We start from the raw sequence: 22,771 nt of genomic DNA, 5'->3' as shown, positions 1-22,771 counted from the left end.
GAAACACTTAGGGTTTTTTGTACACCAATTACAAAAACGTTTTTAGAAATATTGTGTTTCTGTAATGTATTCAGAATTTTACAGTTAATAATAACATCGATTGGTCCAAAATAAATCAAATGCGATATACCAATAAATTGAAATATTGAATTAGTTGTATTCTTATTTTTATTTTGTTAGTCACATGAATGAACTTAGACTCTAAAATTCTAATTTGCTACTAAGGCTACTTAATTTTTTTTTTTAATTTTCACAAATGACTGGCAAACGTTCTGCAGCATTCATGTGGTGAATCAGGGCGAAAAACTTGTTTACCCTCAGCATCCACAATCACAATCCCATCCTAAACGATCCTTAACACTTGCCGAATAGAAGCTGGTACAGTCTGTTGTCAATAGTTCAAAGCCCATTTGCCTGGCCAAAACAACGACGGCGTTGTTGAGACGAGCACAGATGTTTTTACCACGCATTTTATCATCAACACAGGTAGCATGGAGATGCAACACTTTTGTGACATTGTAGCGTTTAAAGACATCAGCTTCTCTTTCAACTTTCTCCAAAAATTTTAAAATTCTGCCCCATTTTGTGTTGCCCTCAGCTGCAGCGGCCTTTGCCAAATGTTCAGCCTCATCTGGACCCTTGGGTCCGGTAATGGTTACACCCACCAGTTCATCGGTATCCTTAATGACGGCAATTAAACTAATGCCATGATCGAAGTTATACATCAGAAAATCTTTGTCAAAATAAAATTCATCTTTAGGTTCGCTACCGGCAGCTAGTGGTTCCTCGCGACAGAAAAATTTATACAACAAATTCCACACTCTTTCACGGTCTTCCTTCTGGGCCAAACGAATTTCAATACCATCCTCGACTTGGGGATATGTTGGTGCCATTATGTTCGATTTCTTTTTGTAACTTATTAATTGGTAATGAACCGATAGATTCAACGGGACAAATAGAGGTATTGATTAAACGCCGTAACAAACTAAACTGTTTACTGTGTCGATAATCTAGTTACTATAACTATTTAATATGTAAGATTTTAAATCGTTATCGCTTCTGTGATAGAATTAAAATTACACTCAAAAACCTATGCAACTACTGATTTCATTTGTTACATAATATTCGAAATGTTGGACCTCTACAAATTGGGTATCGAGCGGAATGTTTCTTCTTATTTTTTAACACCATATTAAAAATGTATAAATGTAGAACATTTTCTGAAACTATTTTGCATAGAAACATCACACTCCCCGTCAGGGAGTATTTGTTGTCGTTCTTTAATTGATTGTTTTTAATTTGAAGGGCGTAATATAATCGTATTGTATCATGCTGAAACTGAATTGTATTTACTTTTACTTTCGATGTAAAATTCCACTCGCGTTCTGTTAATAACATTAGCTCATATTGGAGTTTAAAGTGGTTTTGATAACGCTAGTAGTGGTATTCTGTAATTCTTTGTTGGTTTGGTTTGTAGGCAGAAAAGAACAAGAACACAAAATAAAAACAAAATCAGTAACCGCTTATAAGATTAAGGGGCTACAACCACCACATGTCACTTTCGAAAAAAATCTGCCTATTTTAAGGTATAAGTAGATTAGTAAATTAGTTAAAAATGTCAAATCGATGGAAACAAACATAACTGAGATATGAGCTTTGGAAGGGAAATACACAAAGTGTTTTATCCGAAATGGCGATCTATATATATTTTTGTGGGCTTATTAAGTAAATCAACATCTATTCTTTAAAACAGTGACAATAGTGACAATGACTGTCCACTATTTTTTTTAACTGATTATTTAAGAGTTCCCACAAAAATATATGATGGCGAATCTTTTCAAACACGATTTCGTATTTTACAAATATCGTGATCTTGAATTGCTGATTATTTAAAAAATGTCCTTACCATCCTCCAAGGTTTCCATTGGATTTTATTCAACTTAATGTTGCTTTTATAAATACAAGTAGAGATTTGGCCCATATTCTTAGGGACAAAAACTAACCCAACTTTGAAACAGATTTAATAACGCAAACATTCTGTTTAAAAAAGGAACTTCCCTGGAACTATTAATTCTCTATATAGAATTTGTTTTTTAAGCACAAGATGAAATTCTCACACAAAATAACCTATATATGAGGAAAAGTCAAAATTTTTTAGTTTCCATGAAGCCAAGGTTTGCACTATTATAATACGCGAACTATTGTAGTTTACCAGTAACTATGACTATTGCTGGATTAATTTAGATGTTTTTGTACAAAGCTCAAAAATTTAGTAAAAAAAATTTAATTTACGTGGTAGTTACGACCGCGTAAAGGAAAAAACATAGGTAAAAACACGTTGAAGCTAAACAGGTTTTTTACATTGCTATTCGATTTCTGATTAAACCATTCAAATGACGGACATCTGTCCAAAGTAAAAGTAAGAGAATACAAAATGAAGATTACACTTCTAATGTATCACTTTCCAAAATTTCCACTGCATCCACCTTTTATGGATGCTGACATTTTGAAGCCGGATTTCACGTGTTTTTTGTATTTTTTATGTAACTGGGACGCGCATTCGGATATTTCGAAAAACCATTTATAGGATTAAAGAACTCGCGATTTCACATAATCTGATATGTATATTGAGTATGTAGCCCACACAGCAGCAGAGTAGTCTACTGCCAAAGGCCAAAATTTAGTGCGATATTTTTTCTAAAAAACCTATTTTTTGGGTACAGTATTTACAATATCGTTTTGAGTGTGCTGGTACCCCGCGATATTTTAGTTTTTCGGCGATCCGGATCATATGAATCACAGATCGTAAAAATCCATCTACTAGAACGGCGGAAATGGCTACTGCAAAAATTGAAACATTTGCGAAAAATGTTTTTCAAAATATCGCTGACTAATTCGTGTTTTATGTGGATCGTTTCCATTTCAATGAAGAAAATGAATCATCACTCGCGTTTGTGAGAAAACAGCGGTTTGAAAAATTTAGTGGCATGGGAGCTGTATCCGATTTATCGAAAAAATACTGTGTGATGCTACATCCACGGTTCTTGATGGATTTTATTGAAATATGTTTAGATCGATGTATTTTTTCACGGTTGATAGTGAAATCGGATGCGCATAAAAAGTATATGCACTTTGTGCAAAATATAAGCGTTATACAGTTTGTTGCACACTAAACTGCAGACGATGCTACATCTTAGCGGCCAAAGTAAATCCTGGCAAATGTGTACAAATTAAAAGAGAAGAATTCGCTGTATTGGTAAACCGCATGCGCATCAAGTGATTTTGAGGATTTCGCGATTTACACGCATTTCAAAATGAACATTACCCGATACAATTTTATTTCAAGATTATACCCCATTTAAAGGAACCCAACATTTATTTGAAAGATATCCGTACCTTCTGCTAGATGTTAGCGTGTTTTCGAGAAGTGATTAGAATAAAAAAATGTGATTTATTGCGTGAAATTTAACTAAAATAGAAGGAAAACTCCGACCTATTTTTCTTACATATTGTTCAACTAACTCACAAAAAAATTTTAATAAATATTTTCTCTAACAAAAATTTTATAAATTTCCTCAATATATTTTTTGTTTTTTTGCTATAATATGCAAACCGCTAAACGGATTTGTATAGTTTTGGTTTCATTTGAATCTTCGCGATGTTTAGATTGCGTACATATTTTTATATATTTTTCAGATGCATAAACAGCTTGAATTTTATTAGAACAAGTTGTAAACTACCAATTGTTTTGAATGATTTCCTAATTTCCGCGAAAATTTACAACTTTTTCACTAAAGTTATGGGACCTCAGTAAACATATAGTATGTAGGGAGTCCCTAATTAATAGAGTTTCTCAATATAATGATTAGAGTCTTTTAAAGATTTTTTTTTATTTTTATCAGAATTGAAACCGCCACAACTTTTGCGCGCAATAACCAAAATTAGTATCTCGAACAGATCGAATTTTTTTCCCAATCTATGCACCAAAAATCTTTCATGTAGCTTAAAAAAATTTTTTAATTTTTTTTTATGGAAAACTAAAAAATTTTGTCTTTTCTTCATATAACGAATTGTCTTCATAATGAGTAAGTAATTCATCGGTCCCCAAGAGCCCAACATTTGGTGTTTTTCATTAAACTGGAAACAAATTCTATAAAAAAATTCATTTGACATGTCAAAAATAATAAGTTATTTTGACTAAAATGTTATTTGAGCATTTTTTCTGTAGTCTTTTCAGAGGAGTTAATTTAAGAATAGTGTAATATTTATTATTATCTATTTTTATTCCCTCAGCATTTATGCTAACGAGGGTATATGGTAAAAACCAAATTTTCTTTGCAATTCCATTTGAAAAAAAATCAAAAAAAAATTTTGCGAGCACTTTTACAATTTTTGGTATAGGGGTTAAGGAAAAAATTCTGGCTTCAAATCTGTTTGCGTTCACAAAATTGGACGATGCGGTTTTTATTCTCATATAAAGAAAAAATATTTAAAAATATCTTATTTGTTGTTATGAAAAAAGTTATGCATAAATCGTTAACAGCATTCCATATCTATTCGTTAATATTTATTAAATTTATTATTATTTTCGCTGAAGATCAACAAAGAATAAAAACAGTTTAAAGTAAATCCCAATTATCCTGTCCCAGAGTCCGTACAAACCCTCAAAAAATAAATTAAAAATATATATGAGGAATCTAGACAATGCGTAGAAAAATATGAAACCAAATTTATAGAGATTGGGTACATAAATTGCAAAAGAGAAAAACTTATTGTTGGAAAATATTGTTGCAAATATATTTATACCCTCAACCTTTAGGCTAAGGAGGGTATATACACTTTGATACGATGAAAATGTGCCTCATCGAAATAATGGTTTTAGACCCCAAGTATGTTTGAACGAAATGTGTTTCAGACAATTTGGAGTCGATCTAGCCATGTCCGTCCGTCTGTCTGTCTGTCCTGCTGGCTGGAGCGCACGATAACTTTCGAACGGATGAACCGATTCGGTTCAAATTTTGGCTTTCGTAATATTTTGCCCAAACTTAGTTTAAGTTCGAAGATGAGCTACATCGGTCCACTACTTCCGGTACCTCCCCCACAAAAGTTCGAAAATGTTCGGAAAGTTTGTGCGCACGATAACTCTTGAAGGGAGTGACCGATTTGGTCCATACTTTGTATAGCGTAAATTTTCTACCAGAGTAATGTGAGGTTCCAATATGGTCTCAATAGGTCCACTCCTTCGGGTACCTCCCACACAAAATTTCAGAAAAGTTCACTTTAGGGCCATTTCTCGTATCGCTTTGATTTTTGTTTTAGCAACTTGTATTCACTGCCCTCCATACGACGGTACAAGTTTCATTAGGGGCAAGTCCATACTTCCTGAGAAAATAGCATGAAAGTTGCAAAAAAAAAAAACCCTATGACACCGTGTGAGGTGGTTGGAGCGCAAGATAACTCTCGAACGGATCTGCCGATTCGGTCCAAAATATGGCCTTAGTAATATTTTGTGCAAACATAGTTTAAGTTTGAAGATAAGCCAGATCGGTACACTCCTGCAGGTAACTCCCTTACAATAGTTCAAAAATATTCGGAAAAATTGTTCGTACGGTAACTCTTGAAGGGAGTGGCCGAATTGGTCTACACTTTACATATCCTAATATATCTACCAGATATAGATCAGGTTCAAATATGGACTATATTTGTCCACTCCATCCGGTACCTCCCACACAAAATTTCGGATAAGTTCACTTTAAGACCTAATACCGAATCACTTTGATTTTTGTTGAATCAACTTGCTTTCGCTGCCTCAATTACGATGGTAAACGTTTTTTTAGGAGCAAGTCCATACTTCTTGAGCAAACAGCTCGAAGAGTGTAAAAACCCCCTATTGCACCATATGTTGTGCCTGGAGATCCACTTCCATAACGGTCAATGTCGATCCATTCCTTTTAGTATCTCCTCCGCAAAACTTTTGATCTTTAATCCTAATGAACATTTTTGTCGGTTCAAACGCCTAAAATGTTTAAAACCCCCTAAATACAGACGTATTTTGGGAAAAAATTGTTTCAATATACACAAGCTGAGGGTATATCTCTGACGGCAAAGCCGACTGATACTTTTTTACTTGTTTTTAGTTTCATTCGAAAAAGTAGAAAAAAATATTTGGGAGTTCTCCATCTATTTCGCTAAAATCCTATACAATAATCAATGTGTACCGCTAAAACTTCATCAAGAAATATGGTTTACCATCGTGAAAGCTTAGTTCCTTACTGTGATAAATTATAAGGATAGGAAAATAAGAGTAAAATTGAAATTACAATCATTCAAAAAATGTGAAAATTAAAAAGTATATTATTCGCGAATTAGTTAAAGTAAGTTGATGCACATCAGTTCTTGGATACAGCGAATCGAACTCTTTCAATATTTATGCATATTTCGATGTTTCACTCAGCGGCCAAAATGTGCCGCCAGTTGCATCACACAATGCCAAAAACCTTAAAGTGGCTAAAAGTCGCACAATGTGCATACTATTTTGATGCGCATCCGGTTTCAGTAGCACCCATCAAATATACGTAAAAACACATCTATTTCAAATAGGTTCTTCTAGAACCGCTGATGTGCCTCTACATTCTATTTTGTGTAAGATACCCATATTACTCGCGTATCTCTGTAATTTATGACACGCGTCTTCGCAAATATTATAATCGAGTCTAAAGGATTCCATTATTTAAAATTTTTAAAGAAAATCGTGGCTTAGTACGCGGATTTTCTTATTTCCAAGGTATCTATATCCTTGGTTTTAGTGGTTCAATTCGTTCGCGGAAGGGCTCTTTAGATCCGTCGAGTAAAAAACTAAATTCACGCGTGGTTCGAAGGAAATTGAATGACACTTGTAAATTTTAAACGCACAAATGGGCCTTTAGGACTCAAATTACTTGGATACTGTATGGAGCACACAACGTAAAATCACGAGTCCTATAACCATATTACGAGTTTTGAATATTATCTTGTTGCGTGTCCGGATTATTAAAACAATTCAAAAAGCCCCGAAATTCCGGCTTCAAAATGTCAGCATAAATTTTAGGTGGATGAAGTGGTTATATCGAAAAATCATACAATAGTATTATGTTCCCCGTGGAGTCTTCTGTGATTGTTTTTTTTGGCGTTGGTATATAAAATATAAAGTTAACCCGGAAATCGAAAGGGAACATAAAAAACTTGTTGGCTTCAACCCATTTTAACCCATTTTTCAACACAGCTTCCACGAAAATTATTTTTATTCGTCGACACAATGGGATCCCTCCTAAAACATTTTATTTTAAAGAATTTCAGTCATACTATATAGAATATGTTAACAGTTCGCGAATTCTGAAAGGGTGAAACTCGGATTCATCGATTGCAAAACATTTTTGGTTTTTACCCTATACCCTCGTTGGCATAACGGCCTAGGTACATAAGCTGCCTCGCCTGGTTGCCTTGCTTTTGTACTTAATTTCATTTACTAAATCACTGAGGACAGCTGTGTTAATATAATCCCAATCAAGATGTTCATAGCCGACCTCTTTATCAAAATCTCCGTTAATTCCGTTGATTTTCATTTTCATAATTTTCAATCATTTTTTAATGTCTAGGAGAAAAATCTTAAGAGTTCCGATGTCCTTCTATAATTTTAAGTTCAATGCGATCTTCGCTATTCAATTTATTTGGAACGTGCTGTTTTCTAAATTCTTAAAATGTAGTGCTGACCTAACAACGGTAACTATAAAACTGTATATTTATAAAATAATTGAAATGTTTGTTGTCCCGGTCTCTTATCGCTCATTAAATGTTTTAATTATTGTCTTGTTATAATCTTGAGAGAGTTCTATAGATAAAAACTGTTGTTATTAAAAAATATTCCAGACGCTACTTGTTTACGTGTTAACATATTCCGATTTGTTAGATAGTTTGTTATGTTATGGGATATTGTTGATAACACTGTACAACACAAAACAAATTACAAGATAATTCGGCCAGATTATGAAAGAAGACCGAAAAAAAGAAGACACGTGTATAGGCGTTTTGAAAGTTTACGTCGGGAAGTAACCTAAATAGGCGTGGCAAGTTCCGCCCATTTCTACAGGTTTTGAAATATTCGACATCAGATTCCTTGGAATCCTTGCATTTTAGGTATAAAGTGTCTTTGGCAATATTACTCACAACAATGCGGGGTATCTTCTTATGAAAAAATTTACCCTCATCCGAGTCACTAAACGGGTATTTTTGGTCTCTTTTTTTAAAAACGTTTAAAAACTCCTTAAAATGTGATCGTATCAGATCAAAACATTCTACAAAATTATTGCACGTACAATTTTACTATAGGCCCCCGAATACACCAAAACTCTAAATCGTACCTAAACGCCAGGAATCTGCCAAAAGTAAAATCACGTTTTAGGGTTAATGTTGTACTTTATCGGAATTTATTAAGTTTTGTCCCACAAAACTTCATTCTAGATAGAAGACGTCAAAGACAAAAATGTTCTGCATTAAATTTCAATATAAGTCGCCGAATAAATGAAATATGTATTTACAATATATATCAAGAAAATATATAAATCAAATTTGCCAAGAAAACACCCAAATATTTATTGAATAAATTTGTTTTGTTCTTTTTTCGAGTTGATGCATGAAAGTAACATTAAATTTTGTTTTAGACGAAAGGTGTTAAGAGAAGAAATATTCTACACAAAATTTCACTGTAAGTCCCGGAACAAACTAGATACCTAAGTAAAATACTTCGTTAGGAAAATGACGGTACAAAATTAGATATTATAGGTAGAAATTATTTGTTAAACTTTTAGACTCCTAATTAAAATGTATTCCATACTGAGTCAAAATCTAAAAAGAAGAAATGTTCCAAATCAAATTTCATTATGAGTCTTTGAACAAAAGAAATTTCTAGCTATAATATTTAACATCTCCAGAAGCTTTCGCTTTTTATATATGATTTAGGACCATATTCTACCGTTTTTATTCACATTTTCGTTATCTGCGGTCACAAAATATATTTTATTGATGTTTTTTTGATAATAAATTCTTTCAGAACATTATGTGTGCTCGATCCAAACTGTTTTTGAAATATCTATGGTGAATATATATAGGGAAAATATTGATATATAGGGAAAATCGGACTTTGTTTCAAGGTTTCATCACTGAATTTTTACCCTGTGAGTTCTGACCTTGAAAGAATGTCACCTTGGGACATAGAAAAAGTCAGAAATTGTGATAGTGTACAGTTCTTAAAAGTATCACAAATTAGTTTTCTTGTCTTAGCAGCGTGTTGTCATAATCGGTGGTAAAAAAAGTGTCAACAGTAAATAATTAATTTATTTCGGATACAATACGTATACAACATTTGACTTAACAAACTAATTTCATTTTTTTTGTACAAAATCCTACCCTAGGGTAGGCACATTGTCCTTTTTTTAACATTCTAATGAGTTTGTTTCAAAACTGGTTAAAGACAAAAAAGAAAAGAAATGGGCGAAACACAATTTGGTTTTAAAGAAGCAAAAGGAACCAGAGAAGCACTATTCTGCGTGCAAGTGTTGGTCCAAAAATGTAGAAGTGTCCATAAAGACGTTTTTATGTGCTTCATCGACTACGAGATATTTTGGCGTCAATTGGAATAGGGAAAAAAGAAATTAGATGCATTAAAAGTCTATATTGGAACAAACCGCACATGTTAATATCAACGGAGAAATGACGAAGAAATATCTATATCCAAAGGAGTAAGACAGGGTTGCACTCTGTCCCCACTACTGTTTAATATCTATTCGGAAAGAATATTCAATGAAGCAATAAATAACGCTAAAGAAGGAATCCTCATAAATAATGCTTATATAAACATTATCAGATACGCTGACGATACTACACTAATAGCAGACAGCCTATCAGCTTTACAAAATCTTGTCACTAGACTAACTGCGTGTAGTGAAAGATATGGATTAAGATTAAACATCAAGAAAACTAAATATATGATAATAAGCAGAAAAAACTATTACGAAAACATGAATTTAATAATTCACAACACTCCACTCGAGAGAGTGTCGAGCTTCAAATATCTCGCGTTCTCAATAAATGATCAGTGGGATAACTCCAAAGAAATTACATGCCGGATAGAAATGGCAAGAGACGCCTTTCACAAATATAGAAAAGTTTTGACAAGTCATGATATTAACATCACAACAAAGACAAGGTTCATAAAAGCCTACATATGGCCAGTACTGTTATACGCAACGGAAGTATGGACTCTAAAAGCAGTAGATGTCAAGCGATTAGAAGCATTCGAAATGTGGATATATCGGAGAATTCTTAAAATCCCATGGATAGCTCACGTGTCAAATGACGAGGTTCTACGCAGATTAAACAGAACAAGAGAACTCTTCAATCATATAAAAAGGAGAAAAATTGCATTCTACAATCAATTCTACAAGCCAGTATAGAAGGAAAACGTAGCAGAGGAAGGCAAGAGATGTCCTGGCTCCAAAATATTCAACAATGGACAGAATTCCGAAATGCAGAAAATTTAATAAGTGTCGCAAGAAATAGAGAATTATTTTCTTATTTTGTCATTGATATATAAAATATTATACATGAAATGTAATATGGTCGCTAACATTCGAATATCGAATATGCAATATAGAAGAAAGACAAATGGTCTAATCCTTATCTAGGGAATTGTGAATTAAAAGACTAAGACCTCAACAAAAAGACTGGCCACAATATTCATTAGGTTGGACACGCAGTAACCTAAACATGATAGCAAAGTGCAATGAATCGTAGATGGTGGCACCACAATTTCCCGAGGGACTTTTAAACATAAATCCCAACTGAGATCCCCATCATAGCACAGACACCCAACATTCATAGCGATCAGACAAACCATTTAAAAAATCTCGCTGTTTAGCCCCAGGTTTAATGACAAGAAAGATTAAGTACAAACGAACATAATATGCATTAAGTTACGTTGTCAATAAGTAACCTACATTAAGAAATATCCTTGTACAAAAATAATTTTAAATAATTACTGAATATATTATAAATACATAATCGTGTCCATAAATGACCACGAGCTACCAAGTATTCACTGTCATTCGTGTTCAGATTCCCCACCATTTATTTTGTTCAATAAAAAAAACTAAAGTATAGATCAAGGCTTGGTTTAAAAAAATAATTAAAAGTATAAAAAAATAATATGGGTGTATAAAAATTTTACCATTGCTTTAAAATCTAAATTACATTAAACACGTGTGAATAAAATTTAATGATATAAAATGTATAATTCATTTGTGTAAAAAAAAATTTTTATAAAAGTTGTCATTTTCAAACGAAAATATATGATTATATAAATAGTAATAATTGTAATTAATAGTAATAATTAATTAATTATACATAATTTTGTAGCATAGTTGTATGAGGCTTACAAATGTAGATAAAAATATGAAGTTTATATTAAATTCTAGCTTAAATCAATTTGATTTGTTATAATGAATTGATTTCTAATAAGTATTGGCCTAATAGTAGTCATGTAGTGGATTAATAGAAATAGGGGTATTTCCATAATTATTCATGGCGACGGAAGTACCACGGTTGACTTTAATGAGTCAAAAATGGGTGGGTAAAGCCATTGAGGCAAACATCAAGTGCTCATACTGGTGGAAATCTAATAAATATTTATTTACCGTTTCACTATTTATATTTTATTAATCGATTTAGAAAACAGGTACAAATTTTGTATGTACACAGAGTAGCGGAAAGAACTCCGCCCCACTGACTGTCACATGTTTTTATACGGCAAAATGTTTCAGAATATTATACAAGCATATAAAACTAAACAACATTTATTTGTATGATATTTTCACAGTGGTCAGTGTAATAATATTACCAATAATATAAAATTAGATTAGGTTTCTATGCCAATAAATGAGGGCATTTTTTAATTATCGTAAGATTTTGATTTTTAAAAATAATTTCATTATTTTCTGTTCCCCTATGAATTGTGTCAATTCAAACACTAAATCAATCTTAATTATTTAATTGTATATCACACATCAAAGACTCTAATTTTGTTATGAATGTGGTTATGCTGATAAACGTTAAAATTGGAAAAACAAACATTATTACGAGTAAGTACAATGAGGTTGTTTTTAAGCAGTGTCTAATGTTTACAACTGTTTATCAAATTAAGATTGGCTGTGTGTTCCCATTCACTGTTTAAAATGGAAAGAAATACAAAAATGATATGCCACCAACAAATTCAAATATAAAATAATTTGTGTTTTTTAGAGTATTTTTCTTTTCATAATCACATTTTATTATATAGATCCAATACTTCTAATACGCAATACGTCTAATTTAGCCTCCACAATTCTAATTCGTTTTTAAAGCAATGAACCTCCAGTTTTTCTTAATTCTTACAAATTAATAGCAAACGATCTGCAACATTCATGTGGTGTGGCGACAGGAAAAAATGCGCTCGAAATATATGTATATGGTACTACTTATGTTTATTTATCAAATCCATGATGTTAGACCTCTACAATTTGAAAATCCCACGAAAATAGGATTTTTATTTATGTATCTCCATAGAATTCACAGAATTTCTCATCCAAGTCTAAAGAAGTATTATTGCTAACTAGGCGTTTACACTAGACAGTTTGTCTTCAAATACAACTCTGATTTACTAACACATACATACATTTGTCGTTTGTCTCTCTCTTTCACAGACAGCCGGGTTAACAAAATTTTGACATTTTTTGTAAAAATGTGTGAGATGATAATTGAAATGTGTTGAAAACAAAAGAACATGAACAAAAACAAAATATGTGAACGGAAAACAAAAAGAAATCGACGATTTTCATTCATAATTTTACAACTGTCCTTGCAGTTGTCGGGACGCCTACGTCACACAGGCAAGTTTTGGGTTTTTGACAATCAATACATGAACTCAACTGTCCTGTCATGTGTAAACGCAGGGTAAGTTCACAGACCATTTGCAAATGTTTACATTTGAATGTTACTGATTTACGGTTATAGTGGATTCTACAACTTTTGTTTTAGGAAACCCCGTATTTTATTTTTGTGTCGTCTGATGTAAACGTGGACTTGTAGTCCCAGTTTATATTTGGGACATGTTATCCATAGTCTATCACTTAAAAAATAGGTACCTAAACAATTTGCAACCATTAGGAATGATTACAAAACATGGTGTAGGTATTTCGATTGGGCCTCTACTTTTTCTACCCTCAGCATTTATGCTAACGTGGGTATATACACTTCCATACGGGCAAAATGTGCCTCATCGAAATAATGGTTTTAGACCCCAAGTATGTTTGGACGAAATGTGTTTCAGACAATTTGGAGTTAATATAGCAATGTCCGTCCGTCTGTCTGGCAGGCTGGTGCACACGATAACTATCGAACGGATGATCCGATTTGGTCCAAAATTTGGCTTTCGCAATATTTTATTTTGTCCAAACTTAGTTCAAGCTCGAAGATGGGTTATATCGGTCCACTCCTTCCGATACCTCCCCACAAAGGTTCAGAAAATTTGTGCGCACCATAACTCTTGAAGGGAAGGACCGATTTGGTCCATACTTTACGCATCGTAATATATGTACCAGATATATATAAGGTTCGAATATGGACTATGTTTGTCCATTCCTTCAGGTACCTCCCAAAATTTCGGATAAGTTCACTTAAAGACCTGTCCTCTCCTCAGGATACCTCCACACAAAAGCTCAACATTTGTGTCCAAGTGCAGTCTAGGGTCTATTCGGAGATCCTTTGGAAATTTATACCGATGATGTTTTTTTATGGTCCAGTTTACAGCCATATTATATTTTCCGTGAACAAGTCCATGCTTCCTGGCATACTGGTCCAACAGGTGTACCATAACCCACTGAAATGACTAGTGAGCGCGATATCTATCGAAGAGATATGACTCTCAAAATAAGATCCACTTCCGTAATGCACTATGTCGGTCCATTCCCTCCTCCGCAAAACTTTTTATCTTTAATCCTAATCCACATTTTTGTCGGCAAGTTCAAATGTCCAAAAAGTGCGACAAAATTCTTAAAAGACCCTAAATTCATTCCATCTGTTAGTAGATGAAAGTTCCAACTCACATAGGTTGAGGGTATATCTCTGTGGGCTGATACTTTTTTACTTTCTTTATATATTTTTAATTTATGCCTTCCAAATTCGTACCACTTCGTATTGTATCGTCTTAAAACTATTACTTTTTTACTTTTACTTTCAAGTTCAAATTGTGTCTTATCAGCCGAATAAAATAAAACAACCATGTTCTGATAGTAGAATAAACTTACGTTGTAGTGAATGTTTTTTGATGTTATCTGCTCTTGCAGACGACATAAATAATAGGGTCTTTGGTCTTTGTTAAAAAAAGTTTGCCAAATTATATTGAAATCGTTTCAGATTTGATTATAGCTCTCATATAAATTTTCGCCCGATTTGATGTATTTGATGCACCAAACACGCATATTCGTACCAAGCTATGTACGTAGGTCCAATTTTGATGAAACGTGAAATGCGTGACGGAATTCGGACTAAAAAAGTTTTACCAAATTATATTGAAATCGGATTTGGATATTGTTAACCGATTTAATGTATTTGATGCACCAAACACACAAATGTAAAAATGTTAATAATCAGCTAACACCAAAAAATAAGCCTTCATATATTGCAAGAATATCACTTGTAGCTTTCTGAAGAATAAAACAAGTAAAAAAAGTATCAGTCGGCTTGGCCGACAGAGATATACCCTCAGCCTGTGTATATTGAAACAATTTTTTCCCATAAAACGTAGGTATTTAGAGGGTTTTAAAAATTTTGAACGCATGAACCGACAAATATGTTGATTAGATTAAAGAGCAGAAGTTTTGCGGGGGAATTACTTAAAAAAATGGATCGACATTGACCATTACGGAAGTCGATCTCCAGCCACTACATACGTTGCCATAGGGGGGTTTTACTCCCTTTGGGCTGTCTGCTTAAGAAGTGTGGTTTTGCCCCTGAAAAAACTTTTACCATCATAATTGAGGCAGCGAATGCAAGTTGCTTCAACAAAAATAAAAGTGATTCGATAGCAGGTCTTAAAGGGAACTTACCCGAAATTTTGTTTGGGAGGTACTGGATGAAGTGGACAAATATAGTCCATATTTGGACCTGATCTATATCTCGTAGATATATTAAGATGTGTTAAGTATGGACCAATTCGGCCACTCCCTTCAAAAGTTACCGTACGAATAATTTTTCCGAACATTTTTGAAATTTTGTGGGGGAGGTACCTGAAGGAGTGGACCGACAAAATATTACTAAGGCCAAATTTGGACCCAATCAGCAGATCCGTTGGAGAGTTATCTTGCGCTCCAACCACCCCACACGGTGTCATAGGGGTTTTGTGAAACTTTCAAGCTATTTTCTGAGGAAGTTTGGACTTGCCCCTGCTGAAACTTGTACCGTCGTATGGGGGGCAGTGAATACAAGCTGTTAAAACAAAAACGAAAGCGATTCGAGAGCAGATCCTAAACTGAACTTATCCGAAATTTTGTGTGGGAGGTACCCGAAGGAGTAGACCTATTGAGTCCATATTGGAACCTCATCTAAGTCTGGTACATATTTGACGATGAGCAAAGTATGAACCAAATCGGTTACCCCCTTAAAGAGTTATCGTGCGCACAAATTTTCCGAACTTTTTCGAACTTTTGTGGGGTAGGTACCGGAAGGAGTGGACCGATATAGCCCATCTTCGAACTTAAACTAAGTTTGGGCAAAATATTAGGAAAGCCAAAATTTGAACCGAATCGGTTCATCGGTTCGAGAGTTATCGTGCGCTCCACCCAGCAGGACAGACAGACAGACGGACGGACATGGCTAGATCGACCCCAATTTGTCTGAAACACATTTCGTCCAAACATACTTGGGGTCTAAAACCATTATTTCGATGAGGCACATTTTCATCGTATCAAAGTGTATATACCCTCCTTAGCCTAAAGGCTGAGGGTATAATTAGAGCATTGCACGATGGGGCCAATGACAGGTTTTCGAGGCAACAAATCACTGGGGCAAGCTAGACCTTCCAAATTTTGTACAGAAGTTTATAATGGGCTTAGAAACTAATATGCCAAATTTGGTTCATATCGGTTCATATATGCATATAGCTCCCGTATATATGTTCGTCCGATTTCAAGCAATTGATGGACCAAACACGCATATTCTGCCCAATTTTTATGCGATTTGGGAAATACCGCGGAATTAGGACTACAAATAAGTTTGCCAAGTTATATTGATATCGGTTCAGATTTTGATATTGCTCCCATATATATTTTCGCCCGATTTTAGTTATTTGGTCACCAATCCCGCTATGTATGTCCAATCTTGATGAAATTTGAAATGTGTGACGGATTTTGGTCTAGAAACATTTTTGGCAAATCATATTGAAATCGGTTCAGAATTGGATATAGCTCCCATATATATGTTCGCCCGATTTAAGGCAAATGATTGACCAAGCATGCAAATTCCATCAAATTACAATGAAATTTGGAAAATGTTACGGAATTCGGACTACAAATAAGTTTTTCAAGTTATATTGAAATCGGTTCAGATATAGAAAAAGCTCCCCTATATACATATGTTCAAATTTCATGGTTTTGTCTGTGGTTTGTTATAAGTTAATAAAACAAGGTTCCAAATTTAGTAAAAATCGGCTAAGATTCCGCCACAAAAGCCAAAGTTTGTCTGCGATATCTTGGAAATTATATATTATTATATACATCTATTAAATTTTTCCGAAATCCAATTGATAACATTAATGGGTTTCCGATTATTCTCCAACCAAAACATAAAAATGTCCATATTTTTAAGTATTACGACATCTGAAATCAGATTTTTATGAAAAGGCGCAGCTGGGCGCAGCTAATTTTTTCACAAAATGATAGTACACATTAATACCTTTCACCACATATATATAATGTCCTAGATCTACCTAGATCTCAAAAGTTATACTCCAGAGGACACATGGATAACAAAGCAAAATACTCCAAAAATGACATAACATCTTAACTCAAAAATACATTTACCACACATAACATTTTTATAATTTGTTAACACTATCTTTTTTATATACCCATTGAAGAGCTTTCCATGTTTAACAAATATAAAAATGTTGAAATTGTCTTTTTGGCACCTAAAATGCTTTCACTACTTATTTATAATGAATGTCGGAAAATGTGATGCATAAGAAAATATGTCACCATTGCCAGATCAGTATGTCGCTATGTGATGTTACCATTTTTTTTTTTATTTTTTATTTTTAGTGATTCAGAGTGTTGGCAACCGAAATCCGTTATTATTTTTTTCAAATTGTTCACTTCAAAAATTGACTTTTTGCCTCGAAAACCTGCTATTAGCCCCATCGTGCATTGTAGCAAAAACCACAAAAAATTTTAATGCAACAGGTGTATGAAGGATTGGCCCTTAATATTCGGACATTTCGAGGCCCATATGGCTTTAAACTGAATTAAAGCGAAAAAGTGTTGAATCAGCCGTTTTAGAAGGAAACCATAGGATTTTTAGAGCTTTTGGACTAGAGTCGTAATTTATAGCTGAACTAAGCTTATCGCTCCTTCCAGGTTAAGCTTATGTCGTCTTTCGTAGTTTCAGTAGTTAAATCGTTCGTCATTAAGCTCTGTCGGTTAGCAGGGTGTTCGTTAATCTACTATACACCTTTCACCTGCATTTATTTCTTGTATGGCATGCGGTAGAACATATCGTCGGTGTCATGCTTAAGTGTTAATTATTAGTGTTAATTATAATTATTAGTGTTAATTATTATTATTATTATTATTATTATTATTATTATTATTATTATTATTATTATTATTATTATTATTATTATTATTATTATTATTATTATTATTATTATTATTATTATTATTATTATTATTATTATTATTATTATTATTATTATTATTATTATTATTATTATTATTTTTATTATTATTATTATTTTTATTATTATTATTTTTATTATTATTATTATTATTATTATTATTATTATTATTATTATTATTATTATTATTATTATTATTATTATTATTATTATTATTATTATTATTATTATTAATATTAATATTATTATTATTATTATTATTTTTATTATTATTGTTATTATTATTATTATTATTATTATTATTATTATTATTATTATTATTATTATTATTATTATTATTATTATTATTATTATTATTATTATTATTATTATTATTATTATTATTATTATTATTATTATTATTATTATTATTATTATTATTATTATTATTATTATTATTATTATTATTATTATTATTATTATTATTATTATTATTATTATTATTATTATTATTATTATTATTGTTATTATTGTTATTATTATTATTATTATTATTATTATTATTATTATTATTATTATTATTATTATTATTATTATTATTATTATTATTATTATTATTATTATTATTATTATTATTATTATTATTATTATTAATTATTATTATTATTATTTTTATTATTATTATTATTATTATTATTATTATTATTATTATTATTATTATTATTATTATTATTATTATTATTATTATTATTATTATTATTATTATTATTATTATTATTATTATTATTATTATTATTATTATTATTATTATTATTATTATTATTATTATTATTATTATTATTATTATTATTATTATTATTATTATTATTATTATTATTATTATTATTATTATTATTATTATTATTATTATCACCCACATTTTGGATGCTCTATGAACAGTTAATTAAAAATGCCATTTATGTTTAACAACACGATCACAATCCTGAAACATACGATCTAGATCTAATATGAGGTGGTGGGGGAATAAAGTACGGTTTGTTATTTTCATTCACAAATTCACTGTAGACAACGCTGTCAATACAATCCCAACCAATTTTAAAGATATTTTAAGTATTTTTTGCATATAGCTTCGAATTCGACTTTTTCAAAGTGCGATATTTTCGCAACCGTTAGTCAAATAATATGAAAATGTACTGAAATATTTTGCTGCGGAACATCATCAATACAGCAATAAATAAAGGAAATCAAAGAACACTATTTTCTAAAGTATTCGATTTCATTAAGAAATCCCCCCAAAAATGTACTGTACTGTACTGATGACAAAAGATCGTTAACTATTTTACTGAATGTATACACAAGCTTGGAAATGTTTGTTGTATCAGTCCCTTATCGCTCATTAAATGTTTTAATTCTCGTGTTATTCTATTACTGAGAGTGTGCTGGAGATAAGAACTATTGTAATTTTCTGGAAATAGTACAGCCGCTATCTTTTCCACCAACATTACATAAAGACTTTGCTTCATTTTCTGAAGTTCAGTGATAACATCTGTTCCAATAAAAGGACGTAAAAACGTCGTCCAATACCAATACTTGAATGTATACATATGCACGAGTCCTAATTTCTTACATTCAAAATTTCTTCAATATACTTTAGCCTATCCAAAAGCTATAAAGAAGATACATACACTGCAGCTCTAAAATATAGCTCGCATTCTAACACACTAATTTGCAGAAAAAAAAAACAGAAAGAAGTCCTCATTTTTTCTATGGGTTACAACGTCAATTTTATATTGGTACACCCAGCAAAATTTGACGGAAGGGGTTCTTTGCGATGACGTGATTTCATGTCATCTTTTGCATTGGTTCAAAGGAAGTCGTGAAAGATCCGATATTTTCATTAGGATTTGAACCAATGCAAAGGAAGTCGTGAAAGATCCGATCTTTTCATCAGCATTTGTACCCATTCCATCGATCCAATAGAGATGATGTTTGTGTTTTTATTTACACACCTGTTTATTTTCATTTTGGTATGTTCCAGTACTGCAAAAATCTACTAATTTTTACTATTTTTTCCGATAACATAAAGGAAAAATTGTTATCGTAGTAAAAATAAGTAGATTCTTGGAGTTTCTGGAACAGACCAAAGTTGTTAGAACTGTCGTCGTGAAGTTGTCTTACATTTCCTGCATATCAAACAACTAAAACTTCTAAACAATTGGTATTATATGAAGTCCCAACCATCGAGCTAAAAATAGAATCGGACTGCACACATTGCTATTTTAAAAGTTCCCTTGTCTGTTCTAAATCTGACATATGTAGAATGAAATCAATCAAATCTCGCTTCTTGGAATTTGAAAAAAAAGTCCGAAACGAAGAGGAACAAGAATCTGAAAATAAAGAAGAAACTACTTTTGGAAAGAAACAATTAAAAATAAATTAATTAAGCATAAATGGTATTTTCCATAAAAAGTCTCTCCTCCCCGTTCGTTACATTTTGTTCTTAGAGATCCCTAAAGCAAGCCGGGTTGTAGATCCCTACATATTTCCGTCACTAAACAAAAGAGTATAAATTACCAAAATGTGTTATAAAATAACAAAATTATAAAATAAAAGTTATTTACGAAATTAAAATACTTAAAGGAGTGCATTTGGAGTCCATGTTGAAATCTGAACTGGTGATGGGAAAATAATTGAAAAAACCTTTTGTAAGATGAAAGAATATCAGTTGCGGAGAACGGAGGAAGTAATCTTTTGCGTTGCAGCGGTGGTGATTACATTGCAATTTTGGATGTAAACTTTTGAAAAACTAAACTGATAAATTAATTGTACCTATTTCATGAATTCGTTTGAATTAATAAAGAGTTTTGTTTTTCATGAAAACCATATTTCAATACAGCATTTCCATTTTCCAAACAAGACATGAAAATTTCATGCCAAGGGGTTGGTGAAAATGACATGCCAAAGCATTGGTTAAAATGACATGTCAAAGCATGGGTGAAAATGACGTGTCAAAGCATTGGTGAAAATGACATGTCAAATCATTGGTGGAAATGACATGCCAAAGCATTGGTGGAAATGACATGTCAACGCATTGGTTAAAATAACATGCTTAGGATCCAGAAAAGAACGTCATCTTTTGGGGTCCACGCTCATACAAAATTCATCGATGAAGATGCTAAAAAGATGACATGCTAGATCACTTGCACCCATGATTGAATGTCATCTTTGGCATCGAACATTTTGCTGGGACAAATATATCATTTTGGTTATTGCCCGTAGGGTTTAATTGTCAGTTGAATGTGGCTTCAGTTCGCAACGTTTGTCGATCAATGTCATCTTCGTTGGCAAGTAATATGTTTTCTTGTGTGTATAGTGTACATTTTCTATTCCCCTTTTCTGTCGTCTATTGCTTATGTTTTTTTTTTTTCTTAACTTTTATACACCTACGGTTGTGCAAAAATTGGAAGCTACATGAGCCAAATATCATATTACAAAGTAATGTAAACTACCTGATTCATTGATGAAAAATACTGGGTTATTTTTAGAGTTGGGTAAACAAGTTCCTAGTTCACTGTACTTGTTCCAAAACGTATGAGTGACGTCATAAAATCTAACGTGTGATATTACTTATACGCAGTTTGTTCATACAAATGATGTGTACCATTGGATCTGCATAGTGAACTAGATAGTTCCATATAGTACATTTGGAACAACTCTAGTTATTTTTACTCAGTTGGCGCATAGGTTTGGTAGAATTAAAAAAGCACATAGTGTGCCTCTCGTCTATTCTCACTAGAACCTGATGGGTGTAACTTGATAAGGAACTTCTTTGTCATCGGCTACACGTTGTAAAATCCACTCAAGAGATAAACTCATTAGTACAGAGAATCTAGAAAATAAGTCCCTATAAACACTATTGCGAAAACATGATGTGCGAATAAATACAGAGTTTATTGCACTCATAAAAAACTGAATGTATGTCACCACTGGAAAGCCGGTGGGTGATAACAATGTAAAATATACGATCATTTCGCATTCGGACATAAATTACAAAAAATAGTTGCAACTGCACTGCAAGCAAAATAACAACAAACGGATCATATAAATTGAAAAAAGAAGTATCAACTAAGAGTAAATGGATTCACCCAAACTCCCAAATATTCAACTACGAAGCATAACGCAAGCTGATTGCCGACAAGTTTACGAATTTCTAAAATTATATTTCTTTCAAGATGAACCATTGTCAACATGTCATAAAGCAAATGAGGAACGGGGGTTCGACGAATCAAATTTAAGTTCAATAATTGGGTCCGGTCTATGTCTAATGGCAACTGTTGAAGAGACCAACGAATTGATTGGAGTTGTACTCAATGATGCTGAGAATAAACACAACAAAAAAGATGAAAACCTGTGCAGTTTTGTAGTGCATACAAATGGCACAACCGGTCAACGTATTCATAAATTCCTCACCAAAGTACAAAATGAGGCAGATTTATTTAAACGCTATAATATTGAAAAGTTTTTACATCTTATTATTGTAACTGTGAAAACTGAATGGAGAGGCAAAGGCATTGCATCCCGCCTAAGTAAAGCAGTTATGGATATGGGAAAAACAAGGGGCTATGAATTGATTGCTGTTGAGTGCACAAGTTTTTATACGGCAAAAATGTTTGAGAAAATGTGCTGGGATCTGGTTCATTGTGTTTTATATAAAAATTATTTGGATGAGAATATGAAACAAGTATTTAATCCAAAAGCACCGCATGATGGTTGTAGGCTGTATGCCATACGTTTGTGAATTAGAAGAAGTGTTTTCAAAGGCAAATAAAAAGTGAT

The 22,771-nt window shown here is 32.3% G+C and overlaps 2 protein-coding genes across 2 annotated transcripts; one reads left to right on the top strand and one right to left on the bottom strand.

The window, feature by feature from the left end:
- Window positions 1-137: 137 nt before the first annotated feature.
- LOC141402228 (arylalkylamine N-acetyltransferase-like 2) lies at window positions 138-991 on the bottom strand. The gene has a single exon (XM_073983098.1). It carries the CDS (start codon window positions 891-893, stop codon window positions 318-320), a length of 576 nt encoding a protein of 191 aa, XP_073839199.1. The 5' UTR covers window positions 894-991; the 3' UTR covers window positions 138-317.
- A 21,004-nt stretch (window positions 992-21,995) lies between these two features.
- LOC141402231 (arylalkylamine N-acetyltransferase-like 2) lies at window positions 21,996-22,771 on the top strand. Its single transcript, XM_073983102.1, has one exon. It carries the CDS (start codon window positions 22,071-22,073, stop codon window positions 22,731-22,733), a length of 663 nt encoding a protein of 220 aa, XP_073839203.1. The 5' UTR covers window positions 21,996-22,070; the 3' UTR covers window positions 22,734-22,771.

The sequence above is a fragment of the Musca autumnalis genome, unplaced genomic scaffold (assembly GCF_047663935.1).
Source record: "Musca autumnalis isolate F117 unplaced genomic scaffold, ASM4766393v1 scaffold_4, whole genome shotgun sequence".
NCBI classification, from domain to species: domain Eukaryota; kingdom Metazoa; phylum Arthropoda; class Insecta; order Diptera; family Muscidae; genus Musca; species Musca autumnalis.
This window is presented reverse-complemented; position numbering and strand designations above follow the sequence as displayed.